Genomic DNA, 18,781 nt, shown 5'->3' on the forward strand with positions numbered 1-18,781 from the left:
TTTACTGGGTGGAAAAAAGTCGTTTACATTCAACAGACAGTTTTAGAGTTCGCCTCCCTGTCACCCGTCCATTTGAATCAAGGAGTCTAAGTGTATATTCACCTCTGTCAGTCCTTCTCAGGTTTAAACCATTTCTTCCCTTGATCATCATGAGAAATGTGAGATCACTGGCAAAAGAAAATCATCGCACTTGAATCAATAACAATGACATACCTGTGACAAATATTTACATTGCAGCAATATAATTTCCCTTTGGGGTTTAATCAATCATATGATATTGGACTGAACTGAATAAAACTGAATGTAGTAGAGGTTTATTTCTGCTAAATCACAGTGAGACATATGTGTGCCCAGAGTGTACCCAGCCTCTCCTTTAAACGAGTGTGGACAATTTGATAGCTATAAGTCACTGATTTAAAAATGTATTGCCTGATTTAAAGATTGCAGGATAATCATTGACTTCTTTTTCTCTCAATACAAGAACTTTTTTTCTTCTGTTTTTAACAGATTGGCGAAATGAGATCTTCACAGAGATGTAGCATCAGCACATTTAATGTGTCACGAAATTGTTGTAAATATTGCTTTTATACATTTTGCATTAGTTACATTGTTGTTAGCAATGCCGATATGTGACATTTTACGAAATAAATTATCTTCAAACCAAGCTCGGCTGTTTAAACTCCTATTTTGAAACTGTTATATGCAAGTAAGATTTTCCTTGTAGGTGGAAAACATCGATAAGGCGCAACCTGAAGTGGGCGTGGCCTGGAGTGCGTGTAATTTGATATTCAGCAGGTTGGCAGCAGATGGTTCCTCTTGTCCTGACACTATATAGAAATTAAAGCTCATCGGGGTGCGGACTTTAGGACCCTGCGGAGCAGTTCAAATGAAGAGAGCTCTGACAATATTATGACTGGTTTCACCGGGGAGCTACTGGCGAACAATGTTAACCATTTAAGTTAAACAGTAGCATATTGTAATACTATTGTATACATGCTGTACCGTCGGTAATTTTGTTGTGACACCTTCAGCAGTAGTAGGAAGCTCAGCTGCTAATGGAGCACATTCGACTACCAAAGGTAACCGAGGATTTGACGGCAATGATAAGCTACATTTCCGCATTGAGCCTCCACTTAAACGAGCAGAAAAATGCCCCGTCCACCAACAATAACAGACTCGTTTTAGCGACATTATTAAACATACATGTTCATTTAAAAGGCGTGTGCTGTGTCGGCCACGTAGGCAATGGAAGCTTCCTGCTGGGTGTGTTTGACTATCCGAGCAGCAGCTGACACATGTGCACAGCTGTGGTTGTTGATGTGCTGCTGAGGATGAGGCCGGCTGATGCCATTCTCCCTCTCCCCCCTCCAGGTGGAAAATGTCAGGCTGCTTGACAGAGTCTCTCCCAGAAGGAGCAGAGTGGGCACCCTGTACCTGACCGCCACACACAGCATCTTTGTAGAAAATGAGGGAGGGGAACGCAATGAAACCTGGGTAAGCGTCAGCTCATCTAGCGAAGGGACCAGAAGTCAGTTCATCTGGACAAATAGGAAACATAAATAAGAGATTATATGTATACACACGTGTTTTCCTCAGGTGCTTCACAGTTTGGTGTGCAGTGTGGAGAAACAGGCTGCCACCACCTCAGGATGCCCTCTGCTCATTCGCTGTAAAAACTTCCAACTTCTTAATTTCAACATTCCTCGAGAGTCGGAATGCCAAGATGTTCACCTGTCTCTGCAACGTCTCTCCCAGCCAGGTCAGTTGTGACATGATGTCAACAAAGGCTTGATTTGGTGACACAGTTGCAAAAAAAGGGCCGTAGTTTTGCCTTATGAGACAGCCTTAACATTCAGAATGATTCCAGTTTAGTCTCCTCTGCTTCTGCATCACTTTGACCTCTTAAACTGAAACGAAGTCAAGGTTTCTCATGTCAAAATTAAGCTGTCAACCAATGCTGTGCCCTCCAGAGAGATATGAGGAGCTGTACTGCTTTTCCTATAAGCCTAACATTGAGGAGGAGGAGAGACGACAGGAATGGGCCTTCATGGACCTCAGAGCTGATTATAGCAGGATGGGACTTCCAAACTCTCTGTGGAAACTCTCCTCTGTCAACCAACATTACAAGGTCAGTAAGCTGACTTCAGTTGAGCAGTTTTATCCTAATATGGCCATTGAAGTTTCTTAAAGTCTTGTACCATTTTCATAAAAGGTGAGCGACACTTACCCCGCTGACTTGTTTGTACCCGAGTCTGCCACACCTCCAGTCATTGTTGGCAGCTCCAAGTTCCGAAGCAGAGGCAGATTTCCTGCCCTGTCATACTACTCCAAAGAAAATCATGTAAGTCAACTGCATGTCTTCTCTCTGTTTTATTTTCATCAGTTTAATTGACCTGACGCAGCTGTGGTATCTCTCAGACTCTGCCAGAAAAGGGGATTGCGACAACAATCACAGAATTAATCTCTCCAACTCCTTCCCAGCACAGGAATAGCATGACATTTTTGTTCCTTTTATACCACAAATAAAGTAGATAAGAACTCATGTATTGATTTATAAACATTTTTATTGCTTAGCTTGGCTTGTTTTTGTAGCAGAGTTGAGTGATGAGACTGCATGGTTTGTGGCAACCTCCGTCATCAAGTAGCCAGAGTTTGCCTTTACTTCACAAAAAAATGCCATGCTTTAAAAAGGTTGCAGATGACATGCTGGCACCAAAATGGAAACTCAGTACAGCAAAGGTGAATATATCTTTCAATTATTGGAAAAAGTTAGAGAGCAGGTGATAACTGAAACAAAACCGTGCAAACTTTTTCAGTTTTGGACCGCCGGGCTGTATCTGTCTGCATGTCAGCATCACGGACTCGCGTGGAAGAGTTGCCAGAGGAGCTGAAAAATGAAGCTATTAATGCACTGCGTCTACAGTCTAGCTCTAAAAGACGTTGTAAGCAAGCGCTCTCGACTCCAGGCTGGGGTTATTAATGGAAATCACTGTTGCCTTGACACTTCAGACAGTATGAAGAACACATATTTTAAAAGAAAAAAAACCCTTTGTGTGAACTTTCGCATAAAACTGAAAGATCAAACGTGGCTAACGAACATAAAAAGAAACTTCATGGATGTTAATAGCAGATTTTTTTGTCTGTTTAGCCGAAGGAAAAAATTGTTCAGTTTGTTCAGATGACATTCCAGACGTCCTATCCAGTGCACAATCCTGACAGCAAAGCACGGAGGTGGCGGTATAATGCTATGGGCAAAAGGCGCTCAGAAGGCTACATCTATCTAAGCTTGTTTTCATAATGGCATAAGAAGTGACGGAGCTCATTGAGTTGCTTGGTCTGAAACAGTTACAGAGAGTAAAAAGTGCAATAGTGTGCATGTGTAACTGAACAGCTTTTACAGGCAAACATGATCCGATCAGACAGAAACAAATGAGATTACTGTAGTTTCAATCATTCTGGCCACTTTCCCAGAATATGCTTCACATTTGAAATGAGAATCCTGTACCCGTTGATCAGATGGAACTGTAAAGTCATCACATACCTTCCATCTGACCCTAAAACACTTTGAAACGGTTTTGGTACGATTCAAAGACAGAAAACAATTCTTGAGCCACTGTGAGACTCCAGACATTTTTCCTGCTGAGTAACTCTGCTGCCTGTTGTGGAGTCTTTGTTAATACACTCATGATAGCACCAACCTTGAGCATTTGGAATTAAATGTCTTCACAAATGTCTTGATAGATGAGCAAAAGAGCAGTGGTACTAAGATGGAACCTTGTGCAGATGCAGACAACCTTGTGCCCATTCTGTAGTTTTGAAAGGTTGACATCATACCTTTAACTTAAGCTCATTGTTCCCAAAATTCAAATTCTAACTTAAACCTTTTAAGAACATGTTGCAAAACATGTTAACATTTTGCTGAAAGTTTACATTAAGGGTTTTCATCATTCATATTTTGCTGAAAGTTTACATTAAGGGTTTTCATCATTCATATTTTGCTAAAAGTTTACATTAAGGGTTTTCATCATTCACAATATTCAAGGCCTTTTTCAGGTCGAAGAAAACTGCTCCCACGACCTTACCGTCGTTAATGACCTTTTGAGATTTTCAGTGAGATAACAAAGAGCCATTTCAGTTGGATATCTTGGGCGGAATCCAAACTGTTTTGGATGTAGAAGCTGATTGCTTTGAAACTGCTACTAAATTTTCAGTCATTTTTGAGAACTGGTTAACTGATGCAACAATTCATCGAAAAGTCATGATTAAAAAGACTTGTTAAATGATGGAGGATCATACAGAATGATGATGTTAAAATTCATCGTCGTTGATGAAACCATATTTAAAACTAAACATTCTAAACCTGGCATGTTCAGTTAATTTCAACACACCCGAGTCTTTGTGTGACATAAATAAGGATTCTCCCCTCCTTTTTCTGATCCAGACGGAAACAAACTGTGCTCTGGGACATCAATCATAGCTGTTGGGATAATACTCTTCAGCCAAGCTAGTGTAGACCTGAACATTCATAACGTGTCTTGAGCCTCGGTTCGACAGTCGGGACAGCTTTATGTGTGTGAGGTCAGCTTCCCAGGGTTGAGGGTCCTGCTTTTGAGCTCCGCTCTGGCTCATATGCCAGAGAGGAGGAATCACAAAAAGTTTTCTGGCCCTCTCCCTTGTGACCACTAAATGGATATTTGAGAAACTGTTTGGTTGATTAATTCAAATAGAATGTGCAGGAAGGGAAAAGAACTGTGAGTTTGCGTTCACCCCAGTTTTCACATATTAGCTCTCTCTCTTTCTTTTTTTTTCTGTCTAAATGTAAAAGTAGCTTTAAGTCAGCTGACGATCAAACAGCCTGTATGAAGCTCAAGTCCCTCTTGCCTCCCTCCAGGCTGCCATCTGCCGCAGCAGTCAGCCGCTGTCAGGTTTCAGTGCTCGCTGCCTGGAGGATGAGCAGATGCTTGAGGCCATACTGAGGTCCAATCCCTGCAGCGACTTCATGTATGTGGTGGACACCAGGCCTAAGGTGAGCCCTTTGTGGAACAGAGTACAGTGCTGTATGTTCAGATGGCCTTATTTTCCATGCTGCGTTTTGCCAGCTGCATGTCCTCACAGCAACGGCTTTAAAAACATTCTGACTCTGTGCTAGCCGTAAAATCTGCATCTGTTACACCAGGAGATTAACCAAATTAACTGTGTTTCACACCTTTCAAGCTGAACGCGATCGCGAACCGAGCTGCAGGGAAAGGCTATGAAAACGAAGACAACTACTCCAACATAAAATTCCAGTTTATGGGCATTGAGAACATCCATGTCATGAGAAACAGCCACCAAAAAATGCTAGAAGGTAATTATCTTGTCCCCTGTTGATGATTTCTCTCACAAATTTTTAATGAATTTACCACAGGAACCGTTTGGAGGCCACGCCGTCACATTCTTTTCTGTCAGAGATTCTTAATCACCTCAGTGCTCACTGAACAAAGCGTGAAATATATGGCAGCGTTCCTTTTTTTTTTTTCTTTAATCAGGTCTTCACAGTACAGAACAGGACCCTTTGCTTCCCCCTGTGGTTTCTCATACGCAGTCATGCAGACTGAACCGTGCCGCAATCGGGCCTCAAATGAGCCCACAGGAGAATTTCTGGGTATTGTGCCGGGCTGCTCCTCGGGAAGACTTTGTATCCATCTGGATTTTATTTCAGGGCTATTTTGGTTTCCTGGAGCGGATGGTCCCGGACATTATCCCCCAAAGAGAGACAGAGGGCGTGAGAATGATGTGATTTTAAGTCTGAAAAGTTATAGCTGTTCTTAGTTGTGATAACTCCTTTGCCCCCTGGCAGCACAAGGGAAGTCTTTAAATGCAAGGAGACAGCGCCAGCCCTTCAGAGTCTGTTGGCTTCTCTCTACCCAATTGCACACTTAATAAGATTTAGAGGACCCCCTGCCTGGCAGCATTAAATCAAACATTTTTCTCGAGTCCGAGGTCAGCTCACCTACGTGTTATAAAACCGAAGGCTGAATGAACCCGTTCACCTGCTCCTCTGCTGGCAGAGGCTGCAGAGTTTTGTTACAGGTGAGAAACAACCTCTGTTACCTCTGTCTGAGTCTTAATGTGGGAGGAGTGAGCTGATGTTTTCATCCACCTGAAGTGAACTAAGAAGGTTTTTTTTGGGATATGGCCAATGAAATATGTTCGTGTCACTCTGCCACTGAGTTCAATAGCAAATATTTATACTGAACCCTGAGGATGGAAAGATTAAATTGATCTTAAATGGGTATGTAATAAAAGTGTATCTCTCTGCTGGAGGACAAATTAGGCAAAAAACAGGGAGCAGCAGGATTTATTCTGCTGCTCGGGGGGGGGGGGGGTTTATAAGCATTTTAAAATATCACATCAGCAGTGACCAAGGTCATTTTGGCCTTTTTTGAGAAGGAGAGATGGTGTGCGTAGGAGAAGGAGGAAAAAACATGGAGAATCTGGGGATTTACTTATCACATGAGCAATCAGCTATTAGCAGTCACTAACATGAAAGAATATTAACGTTTCCAATTGGAAAGTAATTCTTTATCCTATGGTGCATGTGGTTTTGTATTTCTTTGATGATTCAGGATAACTGGTTCTGTGTGTTTCTGTGCTGTTTTCTACAGCCATTTGTCTCCTTCGTAATACAACACAGCTGCTTGTTCACAACTAAACTACCTGGTTTCTTTACTCAAAGCCAGTTTGTGGAATAGAGAACACAGTGAACCATCATACATCAAGCTAAAAGAAATCTGTTCTGAAGAAATAACTAAATAAAAGCACCGTGCGCAGATGCCATATGCCGGTGCCGCCAGAGTGAATGTGATGTTTAATAAAGTCCAGCGATCAGGTAGGCTCCATGTTTCCTGCCGGTGAGACAGCTGTGTTGTGGTTGCAGTGTGCGAGCTGCGTTCGCCCTCCATGTCCGACTTCCTGGAGGGTCTCGAGAACTCAGGCTGGCTGAAGCACATCAAAGCTGTTTTGGACGCAGGCATCTTCATCGCCAAGGTCAGTCTGGAGGCTAATCCCCACTGTCTGCCTCACCACTGCACTCAATATTATTTCAGATGTTCGGCCTTTTATACTTGTGCATATGTGTGTCTATGCGGGGACAATATTGGAAGCTGCAGCCCCGCAGTCAGTCCTGTCCTTCAGTTCTAAATAGGGTTGTCACAATATTAGAAATGTCAGTGTACCGTTATGCAAATTTCAGCTTCTGTTTTGACAGTGTATGTTATAGAAATGCTTTAGAGCGAGTCATTTTGACAAGCGTCTTTACTGAAGTGTCTGCATACCCGAAAACTGATACACAACATGGAAAGTGTTTGGAAAAATCAGGTTCTTCTGGTTCCAGTTTGTAAGAATCCACCTGAATGAAAACAACCAAAACAACCAATCAGAGCCAGGAGGAGTCCCTAAGCTCTACCACTCAGTGCACGTGAGCACGTGCGGCCGCGCTGCTCCTTGTATGCTCTTCTTCAGCCCAAAACCTTTAGTGGGGAGCTTCAAGAGAAAGTTTGATATTGATAGCGGCAGCGTTTTATGAGGGATGGAAGTAATTAAGATTTACGTTAGTTTAATCATGCATTTCTTCACCACCTAAGTGGAAAACAGATGCCTAACTAGAGTGCAGACATTCCTTGTTTATGTGATTGTGAAATCGACATGTGATTGATTAGGGGAGGGTCGACAGCCACCCGTGGCTAAAGTTGCAAGTGGAAATCAGATTTGCTGATTTGTTGACATACTTAGAATTTGACTGATATTTTTAACGTAGAGCATACTTACACACTCCTATGAATCTGTCGAAAATAATGCTGATGCACATTTTCTGCCGTTATGTATACAGATTGCAGTTTCAGAGTGATATGACACAATCACAATACAGTTATAGAGTTGAATTCCCTAAAAGTCGGCAGGAGATATGTCACGGATAGCTCAACTTCAGATGTTACCAGTTTGGAGATGTTGTAACATGTGGGTGTGTTTGTGGGAGCAGGCCATTGCAGAAGAAGGAGTCAGTGTCCTGGTTCACTGTTCAGACGGTTGGGACCGGACTGCCCAGGTGTGCTCAGTGGCCTCTGTGCTGCTGGACCCCTACTACAGGACCCTCAGAGGACTCATGGTAGATACACCGAACCCTCTCCTTTTTAATGTCAGTTACTTTGTGGGTTTATTTCTCAGAAGTGCTACTGTTGATGCCAGATAAGCCTCTGCTACACTCTCGGTGGTGTTAATGTATCCAGTTTCATTCTTTGCTACATGTTTCACTCATTGTAAGATTTTAAAGTGCGGCCCTAAATTCAGAAGATAATGTGAGGAGGATCACTTTTAATCACAACATACAGAATACTCCTTGTGTTCTTTTTTCTAAACTTAGGTCCTTATTGAAAAAGACTGGATCTTATTTGGACACAAGTTCTCTCACAGGTTTGACCGTGAATCATTACTTTTGACAGCGTCTATGATTCGGATGCAGCGTTTGGATCTGATTGTGTCCACCTCTTCTCCAGATGCAACCACTTGGTCGGAGACCCTAAAGAGGTGTCTCCCATCATCGATCAGTTCCTGGAGTGTCTGTGGCAGCTTATGGAGCAGTTCCCCTGTGCCTTCGAATACAATGAGCGGTTCCTCATCACCATTCACAGCCACATCTACTCCTGCCAGTATGGCAACTTTATTGGCAACAGCCAGCGGGAGAGGATAGAGAAGGGGTGAGATTTAAACCTGCTGCTGTCGTTTTTTTCCTTTTCACACACAGTGTGGTCTTAAATAAGATGAACAAATAAACCGAGGTGACAGACCTGTTATATATTACATCTCTGGGCACGCGCTCATTGAGATGACTCATTGCTAGAGTCAAAAATAGCATGTTCTTTTTTTAAATTGAAATATTAACAAATACTGTCTTTCCTCCGTTGTTTTTATTTGACTAACCACGATGTGGCTTTCTTGCAGAGTGTGTGACAAGACTCACTCTTTGTGGAGTTATCTCTGGACGAACCGTGCAGACTACACAAACCCTCTGTACAGGCCAGACCACAGCCAGACTCAAGGGCTCCTCCGACCATCTACTGCCCCCTACTGCTTTAAGTAGGTTTTCGGTTGGTGCATGTGCAGTGTGGTAAAATTTCAATTCTGTCCTCAGTGTCTCTTACAGGCTGAGAGGGGTATTACTTCACTGATTAATTTTCATTCTTTCTACAGGTTTTGGAGAGGGCTGTACAATCGGTTTGACCGTGGGATGCATCCTCGACAATCTGTGGAGGATTACCTGAGGGCCATCCAAGAGGAGACGCAGCAGCTGGAGGGGCAGCTGACTTCACACAAACAGGTACGACGGGGCCCTCACATTCATACTGAACGTCATTTCTTATGGGGGGGGACCTCACCCTGTGGTTGCTGAAGACGACTACAGCTTTGTGTGCTATCTGACTGATAGAAAATTACTCAGCTGGAGCAGGAGCAGAGATGGAATGGTACCACCTTCGACAAGAGCCCCACGGTGTGGGCTCTCGGTAACGACCTCGCTCTGGCCAACACTCCTCAGGACTACACCAGCGGATTCATCGCCAGCAGCCCCCACACACCCAAAGCACCGGACGGCGGCCTGATCCTCCTGCCGCAGGACTCGAAGCAGGCGGCTGACTCCAGCTTCTCCAACAGCAGCGACCAGGAGTCTGGGATTGCAGACCTGAGCTGCCGTTCGCCTCTCAGTGAGGACAGCACCAGAGATCCGGATTCCGATGAGGCTGCCTACTCTGCTGCCTGAGCAGATTTAGCTGTCCACTTAACAACACTGAACAAAAACTATCGTCACACTCACTGGTATCCTGATTATTGTTTGTTTGTTTTTTCTGCAAAAGACTTATTCAGATTGCGTGTTTGACCTTTCACCTTTGTGTGTTATGGTGTTTAGCTGACCACATTTTACTTCTTATGTCAGTGAAAGAAATTCAGCAGCTAATATTCCTTTAGGACATAAGAATTAGGAACAACTTGTAGCCATTTTTAATAAGCCATATAATAGCGTGTGCCTCCATTGAATTGTGCTCTTCCACATAGTTGATTCATTCATTGGCCAATTTGCTTTATAGCTGCAGTTTGTAGCCACACAGGTGGATTACAGCTGGTTTATCCTAACTTGAAGCTATCGTTAGCTCCATAAGATCTGAAGAAAAAAGTACTTGAGTTTGGGAGTTATTAAATCACTGGAAGTACATCGATCCTGAAAACAGTAAAATGATGGGGAAAAAAAGGGATTAGCAGAAAATCTGAAATGTACACGTTTGAGGAAAAGAGCTGAGTTTTTAGGGCATTAATCTTTGCTGGATCGGAGCTTGGAGACATGGGGACTTTACACGGTACATGTTGCCCACAATATTTCAGGAGTGGATCAGCTGTAGTGCATGTGGTAAATGATTAGACTGCTGAGCCAGTAGATTTGAGCATGTGAACATACGAAGATGTTGCTGCTTCGGGAATCAGATTCCCAGCTGATTTATTTTTACTTTTTTTAAATTTTTTATTCTTCGTATACTTGTGCTAAGGTAGAATTCGTTTTAAAGCTGCTCATTTTAATTGTGTACCGATGCATACCTGCAAGGGAACAACACAGAGATTATCAAGCAAAGCATGGTGAAATATTTTTGTACTATGACCTATTTTTTCTTTCCTTCTCCAGTAATTGTGCTTTAAATGTGTGCTTTTATTTCTGTCTGAGGTTTTAAAATGTCAGAATGAATGTTGCCCTTGTTTACAGATTTGTAATGATTGACTGATATTCCCATTTGTCAAACTGATATAAACGTAAAGTTATGAAAATGGCCCGTTCTCGTGAAATAGATACACACATTATTTGTCTGTCAGCCTGTTGTCATAATTGTTGATGGTGTGGATGCATGACCTAAATGTTTTTCTCGTCCAGATTACAAATACACTACCAACATGGTTGTATGCAGACATTCATGGATATGTTACATATTTCCAAATAAAAAAAAGTGAATTCAACTAGCAAAGAGATATTAAAATGAACCATCAACTGAAAATGCACTGTTAATGTTTCATTTCTTCACCCAGTCTACAACCCCAAATCGAAGAAGAGTTGGGACGGTTTTCAGTGTATGTTCCCAGAAACTCAGAACTCCTTAATCTGCAAACACTAGTAATTCTTTTATCCATGTACATGAATTTTATTACCCCATCAGTCCGCTTCAATCAGAGTAACCTTAGACTGTCCCTCATTTAATGGATCAAATCTCCAGGCTCTGTTGGAGCTGAACATCTGCCCAGCTGCACTGGCCACGAGCCAGACTTTAAAACCCTGCCAGTCCTGTTACCTCTGCTCTGTGGACACATCCAGCTGTCTGTTCTCCTTCACTATTGGCAAGCAAAGACCCATTATTTTATTATCTGTGTTTTCTGTCGTTGTAGTTTTACCAAAATGTGTAAAGTTGGACACTTAATCAAAAAATAAATAATAAATTCAAATTCATGATGATTTAATTGAACGGGAGCCTAGCAGGTAATTTTCTTTGTTGTTGTTGTTTTTTAAATAGTGCCATAGTATCTAGACAGAATAATTTCAGTCTAATTCTACGAAATGTGTTTCATTTTGACGTTACTGCAGCTCAATGAATGGGACGTTTAAATGTACATACGCACGCACGCATCCGCCTTACGTGATGACGTCGTGTCGTAGGCTCTGCTATCATGGCAGCCGTAGGTTGACATCAAAACGATACTGAATATAAACTATTTAAAAGTTAGCGGAAAAGCCCCGGCACAATAACACAGAACACACTAACAGTTTTCAGATAGCACACACTTTAACACACACCCGCCCGGTTAGGGGAACGGTAAGTTACCGAAGCAGTATTCACCTTTGCGATACCAGAGTGTGTGTGTGAGAGAGGGAGTGTGTGTCTCAGCATTTGCTGCTTCTTACTCGTCTGTTCCACGTTCTGCACACACTTCTGTTAGTTTGTCGCGCTAGCTGTTCATCGGAAAAGTGTACGAGCCCTGTAGACAGCCTCCACTCCACTCCACCTACTCGTGTTAGCCAGTGCTACAACTGTCACCTGCTAACCGTTAACAGGTAACCTAGCTAGCAAAGTGCTGCAGAAAACCTGAGCTAATGTTCAGAGCAGGCGGTGAAACACGTCCTGCATGTCATGATTAGATGGCTTATTTTCCCAGTGTGTCTTGCGTCTTGTGCAACTTGTTATTCAGCAGTTAATGTGATTTGCTCCAGCTGAAAGGAAGCACAAACTGCTCAGGGAATTGGTTAGCTTTCCACAGTGTTTCTGTGACTTGATGAGGAAGGAAGTTGAATTCACTTTCTGAGCTTTATGTTGCCAGCTAAATGCTCTTTCAGAAATTCTTGGGTGTCAGGATTTCAAATCCCCCCATTTAAATGGCAGGACAGTTATCCACTCATTTCTGTAGTGGGATGGAGATGTTCTCTGAAACATTTGCCCTACTGTCCTTCTTCTTTTTATGTGTTCCTTTTTGTCTCCTGGTTTGGTGGCAAAGTGGCACTATGCCCGCAGCTACTGTGGATCACAGCCAAAGAATATGTGAGGTGTGGGCCAACAACCTGGAGGAAGAGCTGAAGAGGATCAGACAGGTCATCCGAAAATACAACTACATTGCGATGGTGAGTGATGTCCAGAGACGCCCTGAACATGTGGACACCTGCAGGTTTCCAGGTTTCACAATGACTTGCCCTCTTGCAGGACACAGAGTTTCCAGGTGTTGTAGCCAGACCGATCGGAGAGTTCAGAAGCAACGCTGACTATCAGTACCAGTTACTGCGCTGCAATGTGGATTTGCTGAAGATAATACAGCTGGGCCTGACATTTATGAATGAGCAAGGAGAATACCCTCCAGGAACTTCAACATGGCAGTTCAATTTTAAGTTTAACCTCACGTAAGACGGCTGTCCTGTCATTTTCATACGTGACATCTACATAACTAAATAATTAGTTATACAGCTAACATTAAATCAATGGTTTTAGCTATACAGCCGTTAATGGAACACGCACTGTATTGGCGGTACAAGTCCGACTGTAATTATTTAGAAGGTTTGGGGATTTTATTTTCTTTCTTTACCTTCATACTCTTTCAGCTAATTCTTTTTGAAACTTATTTATTGTTTCTACATCTAAGTGCCAGTTTTGAGCTTTAAAGGCCCCTTATTGTAGAGAGTGAGATAGAAATAATGTCAAAGCATCAGAAATGCTGAATTATCAGAGAAATTCATACATCCTCTGTTTTTAAAAAAAAAAAAGCTCTATGAAACAGTCACTCTCCCAGCAATGTGCCGACTGGCTCTCTGTGTTTGCATATTTTAGGTTGAAATTAAAGAATAACCGACATAATGTATAACACAGTTTTATATATATATATATATATATCTTTTTTTACTGTCAGTTACTGCTGTCTTATCTGCTTGGTTTCTCTGTGTGGTCCATAGTAATCGTGTGATTTGTGTTTGTTTTCCACATCAGAGAAGATATGTATGCACAGGACTCCATTGAGCTCCTGACCACTTCAGGGATTCAGTTCAAGAAACACGAGGACGAAGGCATTGAGACACTTTACTTTGCAGAGCTGCTGATGACATCGGGAGTGGTACTCTGTGACGGCGTCAAGTGGCTTTCTTTTCACAGGTATACGGCTTTGTTAATCAGGTGCTGTCAATTCTACTTGAATATCTGCGCATTGCAACACTCGCAGAGATGACTGCCCCATTTGTACCTTTGCTTTGATGTCAGTTAATGTGCGAGGATTTGATAAACGCAGTGTTTCAATACTGTCAACATAAATGACTCTAATGGCTCGTTCTTTGCACAATGGCACTCTAACCAGCATTTATGGATGGCGCAGTGATGTCTGGAAGTGTTCCTGAGCCCGTGCAGTGACCTCATGACAGAATCGTGTCTGTTTCTTTGGGTTTATTTTAATGCAGTGCTGCCCGAGGATCACGAACATCCAGAATAGTTTTTCAGCTGCACTCAGAGATGTCTACAGATTCTCTGAATCTGTTGATATTACGTACTGTAGATGATCAAATATTCAGTATCAAGTCTTCACAATTTTAGATTGAGCAACATTGTTCTGAAACTGCTTCACAACGTCTGCTTATCTTTACTTCTGACAGACTCTACCGCTCTCAGGTGCTACTCAGTTGCCAGTTAACCTGATTAGTTGCAGCATGTTCCTCCAGCTGTTTCTTTTCCAGCCCCCCATCCCCAACTTTTTAAAGACATGTCGCAGCTTTAAATTCAACACTTTTAAATCTTTAAATCTTTGCATTGTGTTCTCAGCCTCTGAGCTTTTTTTTTTTTTTTTTTTTTTTGGAGTTGGGGGTTTTTAGGTCTGTGACACACTTTTTAATGGAGGTTTTTTTTTCTGCTGCAGGTGTATTGGAAAGTCTTCCTGAAGTGCTGTGAGCACTTTGTTGAAAGCCCATGGGGGTTGCATATGTTAGTTTGATTAATGAATGAGGACACTGAGCGAGAGCAGTGTGGAGACTTTTGTATTTGACATCCAGTATTTTCATGTCTGCACAGACCAAACTTCACTGCTCTGCTGGGATGTTTAATGCTTTACGAGTGGCTGATCACATGATCATGACGGGCCAGGGTGCAGCCACAGAAGTCTTTGATTATTTATTTATACTTAATATTTAAACTCTGGATCTTAGTGGACTGGTAAAGCCATTTTTTTGCCCTGCAAACGCTGTAAAACTTCCACAACTGTGTGCATATGTCTTTCTTACAGTGGCTATGACTTTGGATACCTGATTAAGATTCTGTCCAACGCCAATCTGCCCGAGGAGGAGGTGGACTTCTTTGAGATTCTCCGCTTGTACTTCCCAGTCATTTACGATGTCAAGTACCTCATGAAGAGCTGTAAAAACCTGAAGGTACTTTTATAAATATCGCAGCAGGAAGCACGCGTACGTCTTGTTTTATTAAAAGGGTCTCGCATTGATTTCTGGCTGTTTTCACTGCCGCCCTGAGTGTTCGAGACGCTTCTTTCTCGAGGGGCTGCACGTCACGATGCAGGTGTCCACAACATTTGGTCTTCCAGATTTATCCAGCCAGCTAGAAAGTAACAAGCCTGACTGAGTGAAGCTATGCGATAAGAAAGCAAGGCCCCACTGCTACGGGGGTGTTTGCTCACGCAGCTGAGCCACTAACACCCCACAGTTGCATTTTAAACTTAAACAATGGTGACTGATTTGTTTTTGGTGGTCCATGTTTCTACCTGCTATCCTGGACCCGGCCATAACGGCAACAGTCTCAGAAAACTGCTTTTAGGCGTCCCTGTGCAACAAATTCTGCAGGGAATTCGGGGAAATGAAGTTGCACGTGTTGATAGCAGTTTCTGCTGGTCTGCGTGTGTTGACCTAATGTGTCCAAATGCAAATATCTTTGACAGCAACACAAAAAAAGAACTGCCGTCATTACAGATAGGCTGCAGACTTTTGGCACCATGCCCGGCCTGCTGTGTGCTTTACCCAGGCTCAACTTTGGAGTATTTCCAGGTTTGAGAATGTGTTTCAAAGCAGACTCTCCTTCTTTGAGGCGCTGGTTTGAACAGAAAACTGCAGGGAACGTCCTCACTTAGTTTGTGAGACATTCTCATGTATTGAGAACTTTCAATAAGTGCAGCCTTCAGGTTTTACTTTGACTGCAAGCATAAATCTGGAGTTCCTCACAGTGTTTTGTGTTCAGGGCGGGCTCCAGGAAGTAGCTGAGCAGCTGGAGCTGGAGAGGATTGGACCACAGCATCAGGCCGGCTCTGACTCTTTACTCACAGGCATGGCTTTCTTCAAAATGAGAGAGGTAGGAGCCTCAAGGTAGACAGTAGGTTGAATAAGGATCTTGGTCACTTTTGCATAAAGATCTTGATGACAGTCCTTCATGAACCCAGTCACATTTTAGTCAATGTGACTTAACTCTGAAATGAATGCCATGGCTGATTTAGTGGCTAGCTTTAAAGTTGGCACTTTGTAAGTTTAAGGTAATTCATTTATAACTGTAGTAAAGGTTAGTGTTTGTAAGGTGTGAACTTCTTCCTGGTTTCCATTTGTAGTCCAAGGCTAAGCACTCAAGTGAGTTTTCCCTCCTCTGTTCCCTTTTTAAGGAAAATACGGTAAAATAAGTGGTAATACTCGCCTTGTTATTGTCCAAACCACTTCTAATGGCCATCCTAAGGTGTCACATTGTCCCCCCTCACCTTCAGAACTGTTCAGTGTGCAGCCATTCTCACAGCACCGACAGGTTATCGCATCTTAGCAAAGACTTTAGAGATTTAAAAGATAACTGCACGCAATCTGACATCGCCTGCCGAAAACCCAGATTTTATGGTACTGTTTTTCAATTTGTTCAGATTCAGGGGCCAAAAAATGTGTTTGTTGGTGCAAATTTGCCGAAAAATCTGTATTTGTCAAAATGCCGGTGTCTGTGAGCACAGATGAACCGATCACTTTGAAAAGGCTTCGCTTCCATTTGGAGAGCAAAAGTTATTTTTAGTATAAGCTCGTTTGTTTGATGCAGCCAGCATCCTCAAATCTAAAGATATCCAGTTTACAGTCAGCTATGAAAGAGAGGGACAATTATTAAACTGCATCGTGTGGTCGAGGAAATGTCTGCATCAAGCAAACAAAAACAACTGACAAGACTGTTTAGACTCATACAACTGGGTCCCAACGCGTTCTTACAAGCTGGAAGAACAGAGGTGAACCATCATCATCGAAGAAATGCATTTGAAAGAGACTCTGCAGTGATCATGATGAGAAATGAAAGTAAGAGCATTTCCGCTTAAGAAAACCCGACATTAGCCAGTCCAGACCATAAGCCCCCTTGAGAACCCTTGGGTTTTGTAAGAGTAGACGTTATGTCACAAACAAAAAGTGTCACTGTTTTGTTTTTTTTCCTGTAGTTTCAGAATAATTTCCTGTTGAGCAGAACAACTCTGCTCTGCTCTGTTTCGAACGCGATGCCGTGAACAAGTGTTTTACATGAGCACGTGTCTGTTCTCTGCGTCTTTCCTGCATTTCTTCTCACAGATGTTCTTCGAGGATCACATTGACGATGCGAAGTACTGCGGTCACTTGTACGGGCTCGGCTCGGGCTCCGCCTACGTCCAGAACGGAACGGGAAATGCTTATGAAGAGGAGGCCAACAAGCAGCAGTCGTGACACCGCTCCCCGTCTTTCCCATCCTGCAGCTCGCATCCACAATCAGCGCGGCGCCCGAGGCCAAGCTCCACGAACCGGATGACAAAAATTATGGAAGAACAACAAAAAAACAACAAAAAAACCGACTTACATTTGCATCATTTAGCAAGCTGTTTCTTATAGGCTCTGCTCACTTTAGACCAGTGAACATGACGGTCAGAAGAATCCCAACTGTCCTCACTCATGCCGCAGCTGCATGTGTGTGAGTTTAGTCTTTTATTCCTACGAGGCAGCGTAGACAGTGCGGTTGGTTCAGTTCAATTTAACACGCTTGAAAAGATGGGATTTTAGTTTTCCTAAAGTGTTCTGTAGAAATGTTTTTGCACTTTAAAGCTCTAACCTGATTTTATAAGGAAGCTGAACATGTTTCCGGTGTGTGTCTTTCTCCTCTTCGTTGCCTTCTGTGTTCCTATATTTATTTTTTTTTTACATTGCGAACATGTGAATCTTTACCATCACGACAGCAGCTCTCACCACGCTTAGCCTTAATAGCGGCACCCTTCTCTTTTAACCTTTTAATTTATTGTGCCGGTTGTAACATTGAGCAATTGCCCCATTCAACACTAAGACCCCCCCCCCCCCAGGCTTCCAGAAGGATCTCGAGAACGGGAGCTGTCACTGAGCGTGTTTACCTGCACTTGGCTCTTTAAGTTTTGCTCTTTTGTTCCTATGACAAGAATGTTTGTAATGGCCTGAATAAGCTGATCTCTCTGTGAGAACCACCGACCTGCATTCATGTTCTAAAATGCAGATGAAGAAACAAGTTGTTTTTTTTTCCTTTACTGTAAGTTGCTGTTTTGCTCAGATAAGTCGCACGCAAGGTTATTACTAGTATGTACCCAGCTGCATACAGATGTTTTGGGGTTTTTTTTGGTTCTATTGGGAGGAAAGTGGATTGTTTGTGCGTGTAAACACCCTCACTGACACAAGCGCACACACGGGCAGATGCATCAGCTCTCTATGTGGCAAAATAACGGATGCACCAGTCGGAAACCATTAAAAACTGAGCTACTCTGTTGGGAGTAATTTTCATTTTAATTGAAATCAAGGTTTTGTAAAGTTTTAGTGTTGTAATAAGAGATGAAGAACATTTTACTTATTGGAACAACACCAATTCTCATCAACACATCTTTTTTTTTTTGCGCCCCCCCTTTCCATGGACATCATGATCCCCCCGCCCCATTTTCTTGATTTGGGCTCCGTAGAACAGCCGCATGTACTAAAACATCCAAATAAATACTGTGTTGTTGAGTAGTAGCCAGAACTCACATGAGTGTGTGTTGAAGTGTAGGTTCGCAACTTATATTAACCTCCCTCTGTGTCATAAACTTGACAGCTGAAGCACCTCTCTCTGCAGCTCATCTCCCACGCTGTAATGGAGTAAAAAGAATATGCAATATAAAAGAGGAATGTTTTTAGATTTCTTTTGTAAATAAAGGCTTGAAATTTTTCTACCATCAAACGCTTTTGATCGTGGCATCTTTGTAACGACTCCAAAGCAGTGAG

General features: G+C 42.6%; 2 protein-coding genes across 4 annotated transcripts; both read left to right on the top strand.

Moving 5' to 3' along the window:
* The first annotated feature begins 852 nt into the window (after positions 1–852).
* On the top strand, positions 853–10,985 carry mtmr7a (myotubularin related protein 7a). The gene is made up of 14 exons (XM_072396142.1): positions 853–1,079; positions 1,372–1,494; positions 1,597–1,759; positions 1,971–2,128; positions 2,213–2,341; positions 4,892–5,026; positions 5,215–5,347; positions 6,920–7,029; positions 8,021–8,146; positions 8,402–8,451; positions 8,535–8,735; positions 8,980–9,114; positions 9,229–9,355; positions 9,464–10,985. The coding sequence occupies exons 1-14, from the start codon at positions 1,056–1,058 to the stop codon at positions 9,791–9,793; spliced, it is 1,944 nt and encodes a 647-aa protein (XP_072252243.1). The 5' UTR covers positions 853–1,055; the 3' UTR covers positions 9,794–10,985.
* A 725-nt stretch (positions 10,986–11,710) lies between these two features.
* On the top strand, positions 11,711–18,737 carry cnot7 (CCR4-NOT transcription complex, subunit 7). 3 transcript variants are annotated; one of them, XM_072396143.1, is made up of 7 exons: positions 11,711–11,879; positions 12,556–12,679; positions 12,759–12,952; positions 13,533–13,694; positions 14,809–14,953; positions 15,768–15,878; positions 17,105–18,737. In XM_072396143.1, the coding sequence occupies exons 2-7, from the start codon at positions 12,563–12,565 to the stop codon at positions 17,234–17,236; spliced, it is 861 nt and encodes a 286-aa protein (XP_072252244.1). In that variant the 5' UTR covers positions 11,711–11,879; positions 12,556–12,562; the 3' UTR covers positions 17,237–18,737. The 3 variants fall into 3 exon arrangements, with proteins under 3 accessions (XP_072252244.1, XP_072252245.1, XP_072252246.1); XM_072396144.1 differs by lacking the exon at positions 11,711–11,879 and adding an exon at positions 11,904–12,118; XM_072396145.1 differs by lacking the exons at positions 11,711–11,879; positions 12,759–12,952 and having other exon boundaries at positions 12,610–12,679.
* Positions 18,738–18,781: the final 44 nt, after the last annotated feature.

This window comes from Leuresthes tenuis, unplaced genomic scaffold (assembly GCF_036924035.1).
Source record: "Leuresthes tenuis unplaced genomic scaffold, fLeuTen1.0.hap1 SCAF_11, whole genome shotgun sequence".
Taxonomy (NCBI): Eukaryota; Metazoa; Chordata; class Actinopteri; order Atheriniformes; family Atherinopsidae; genus Leuresthes; species Leuresthes tenuis.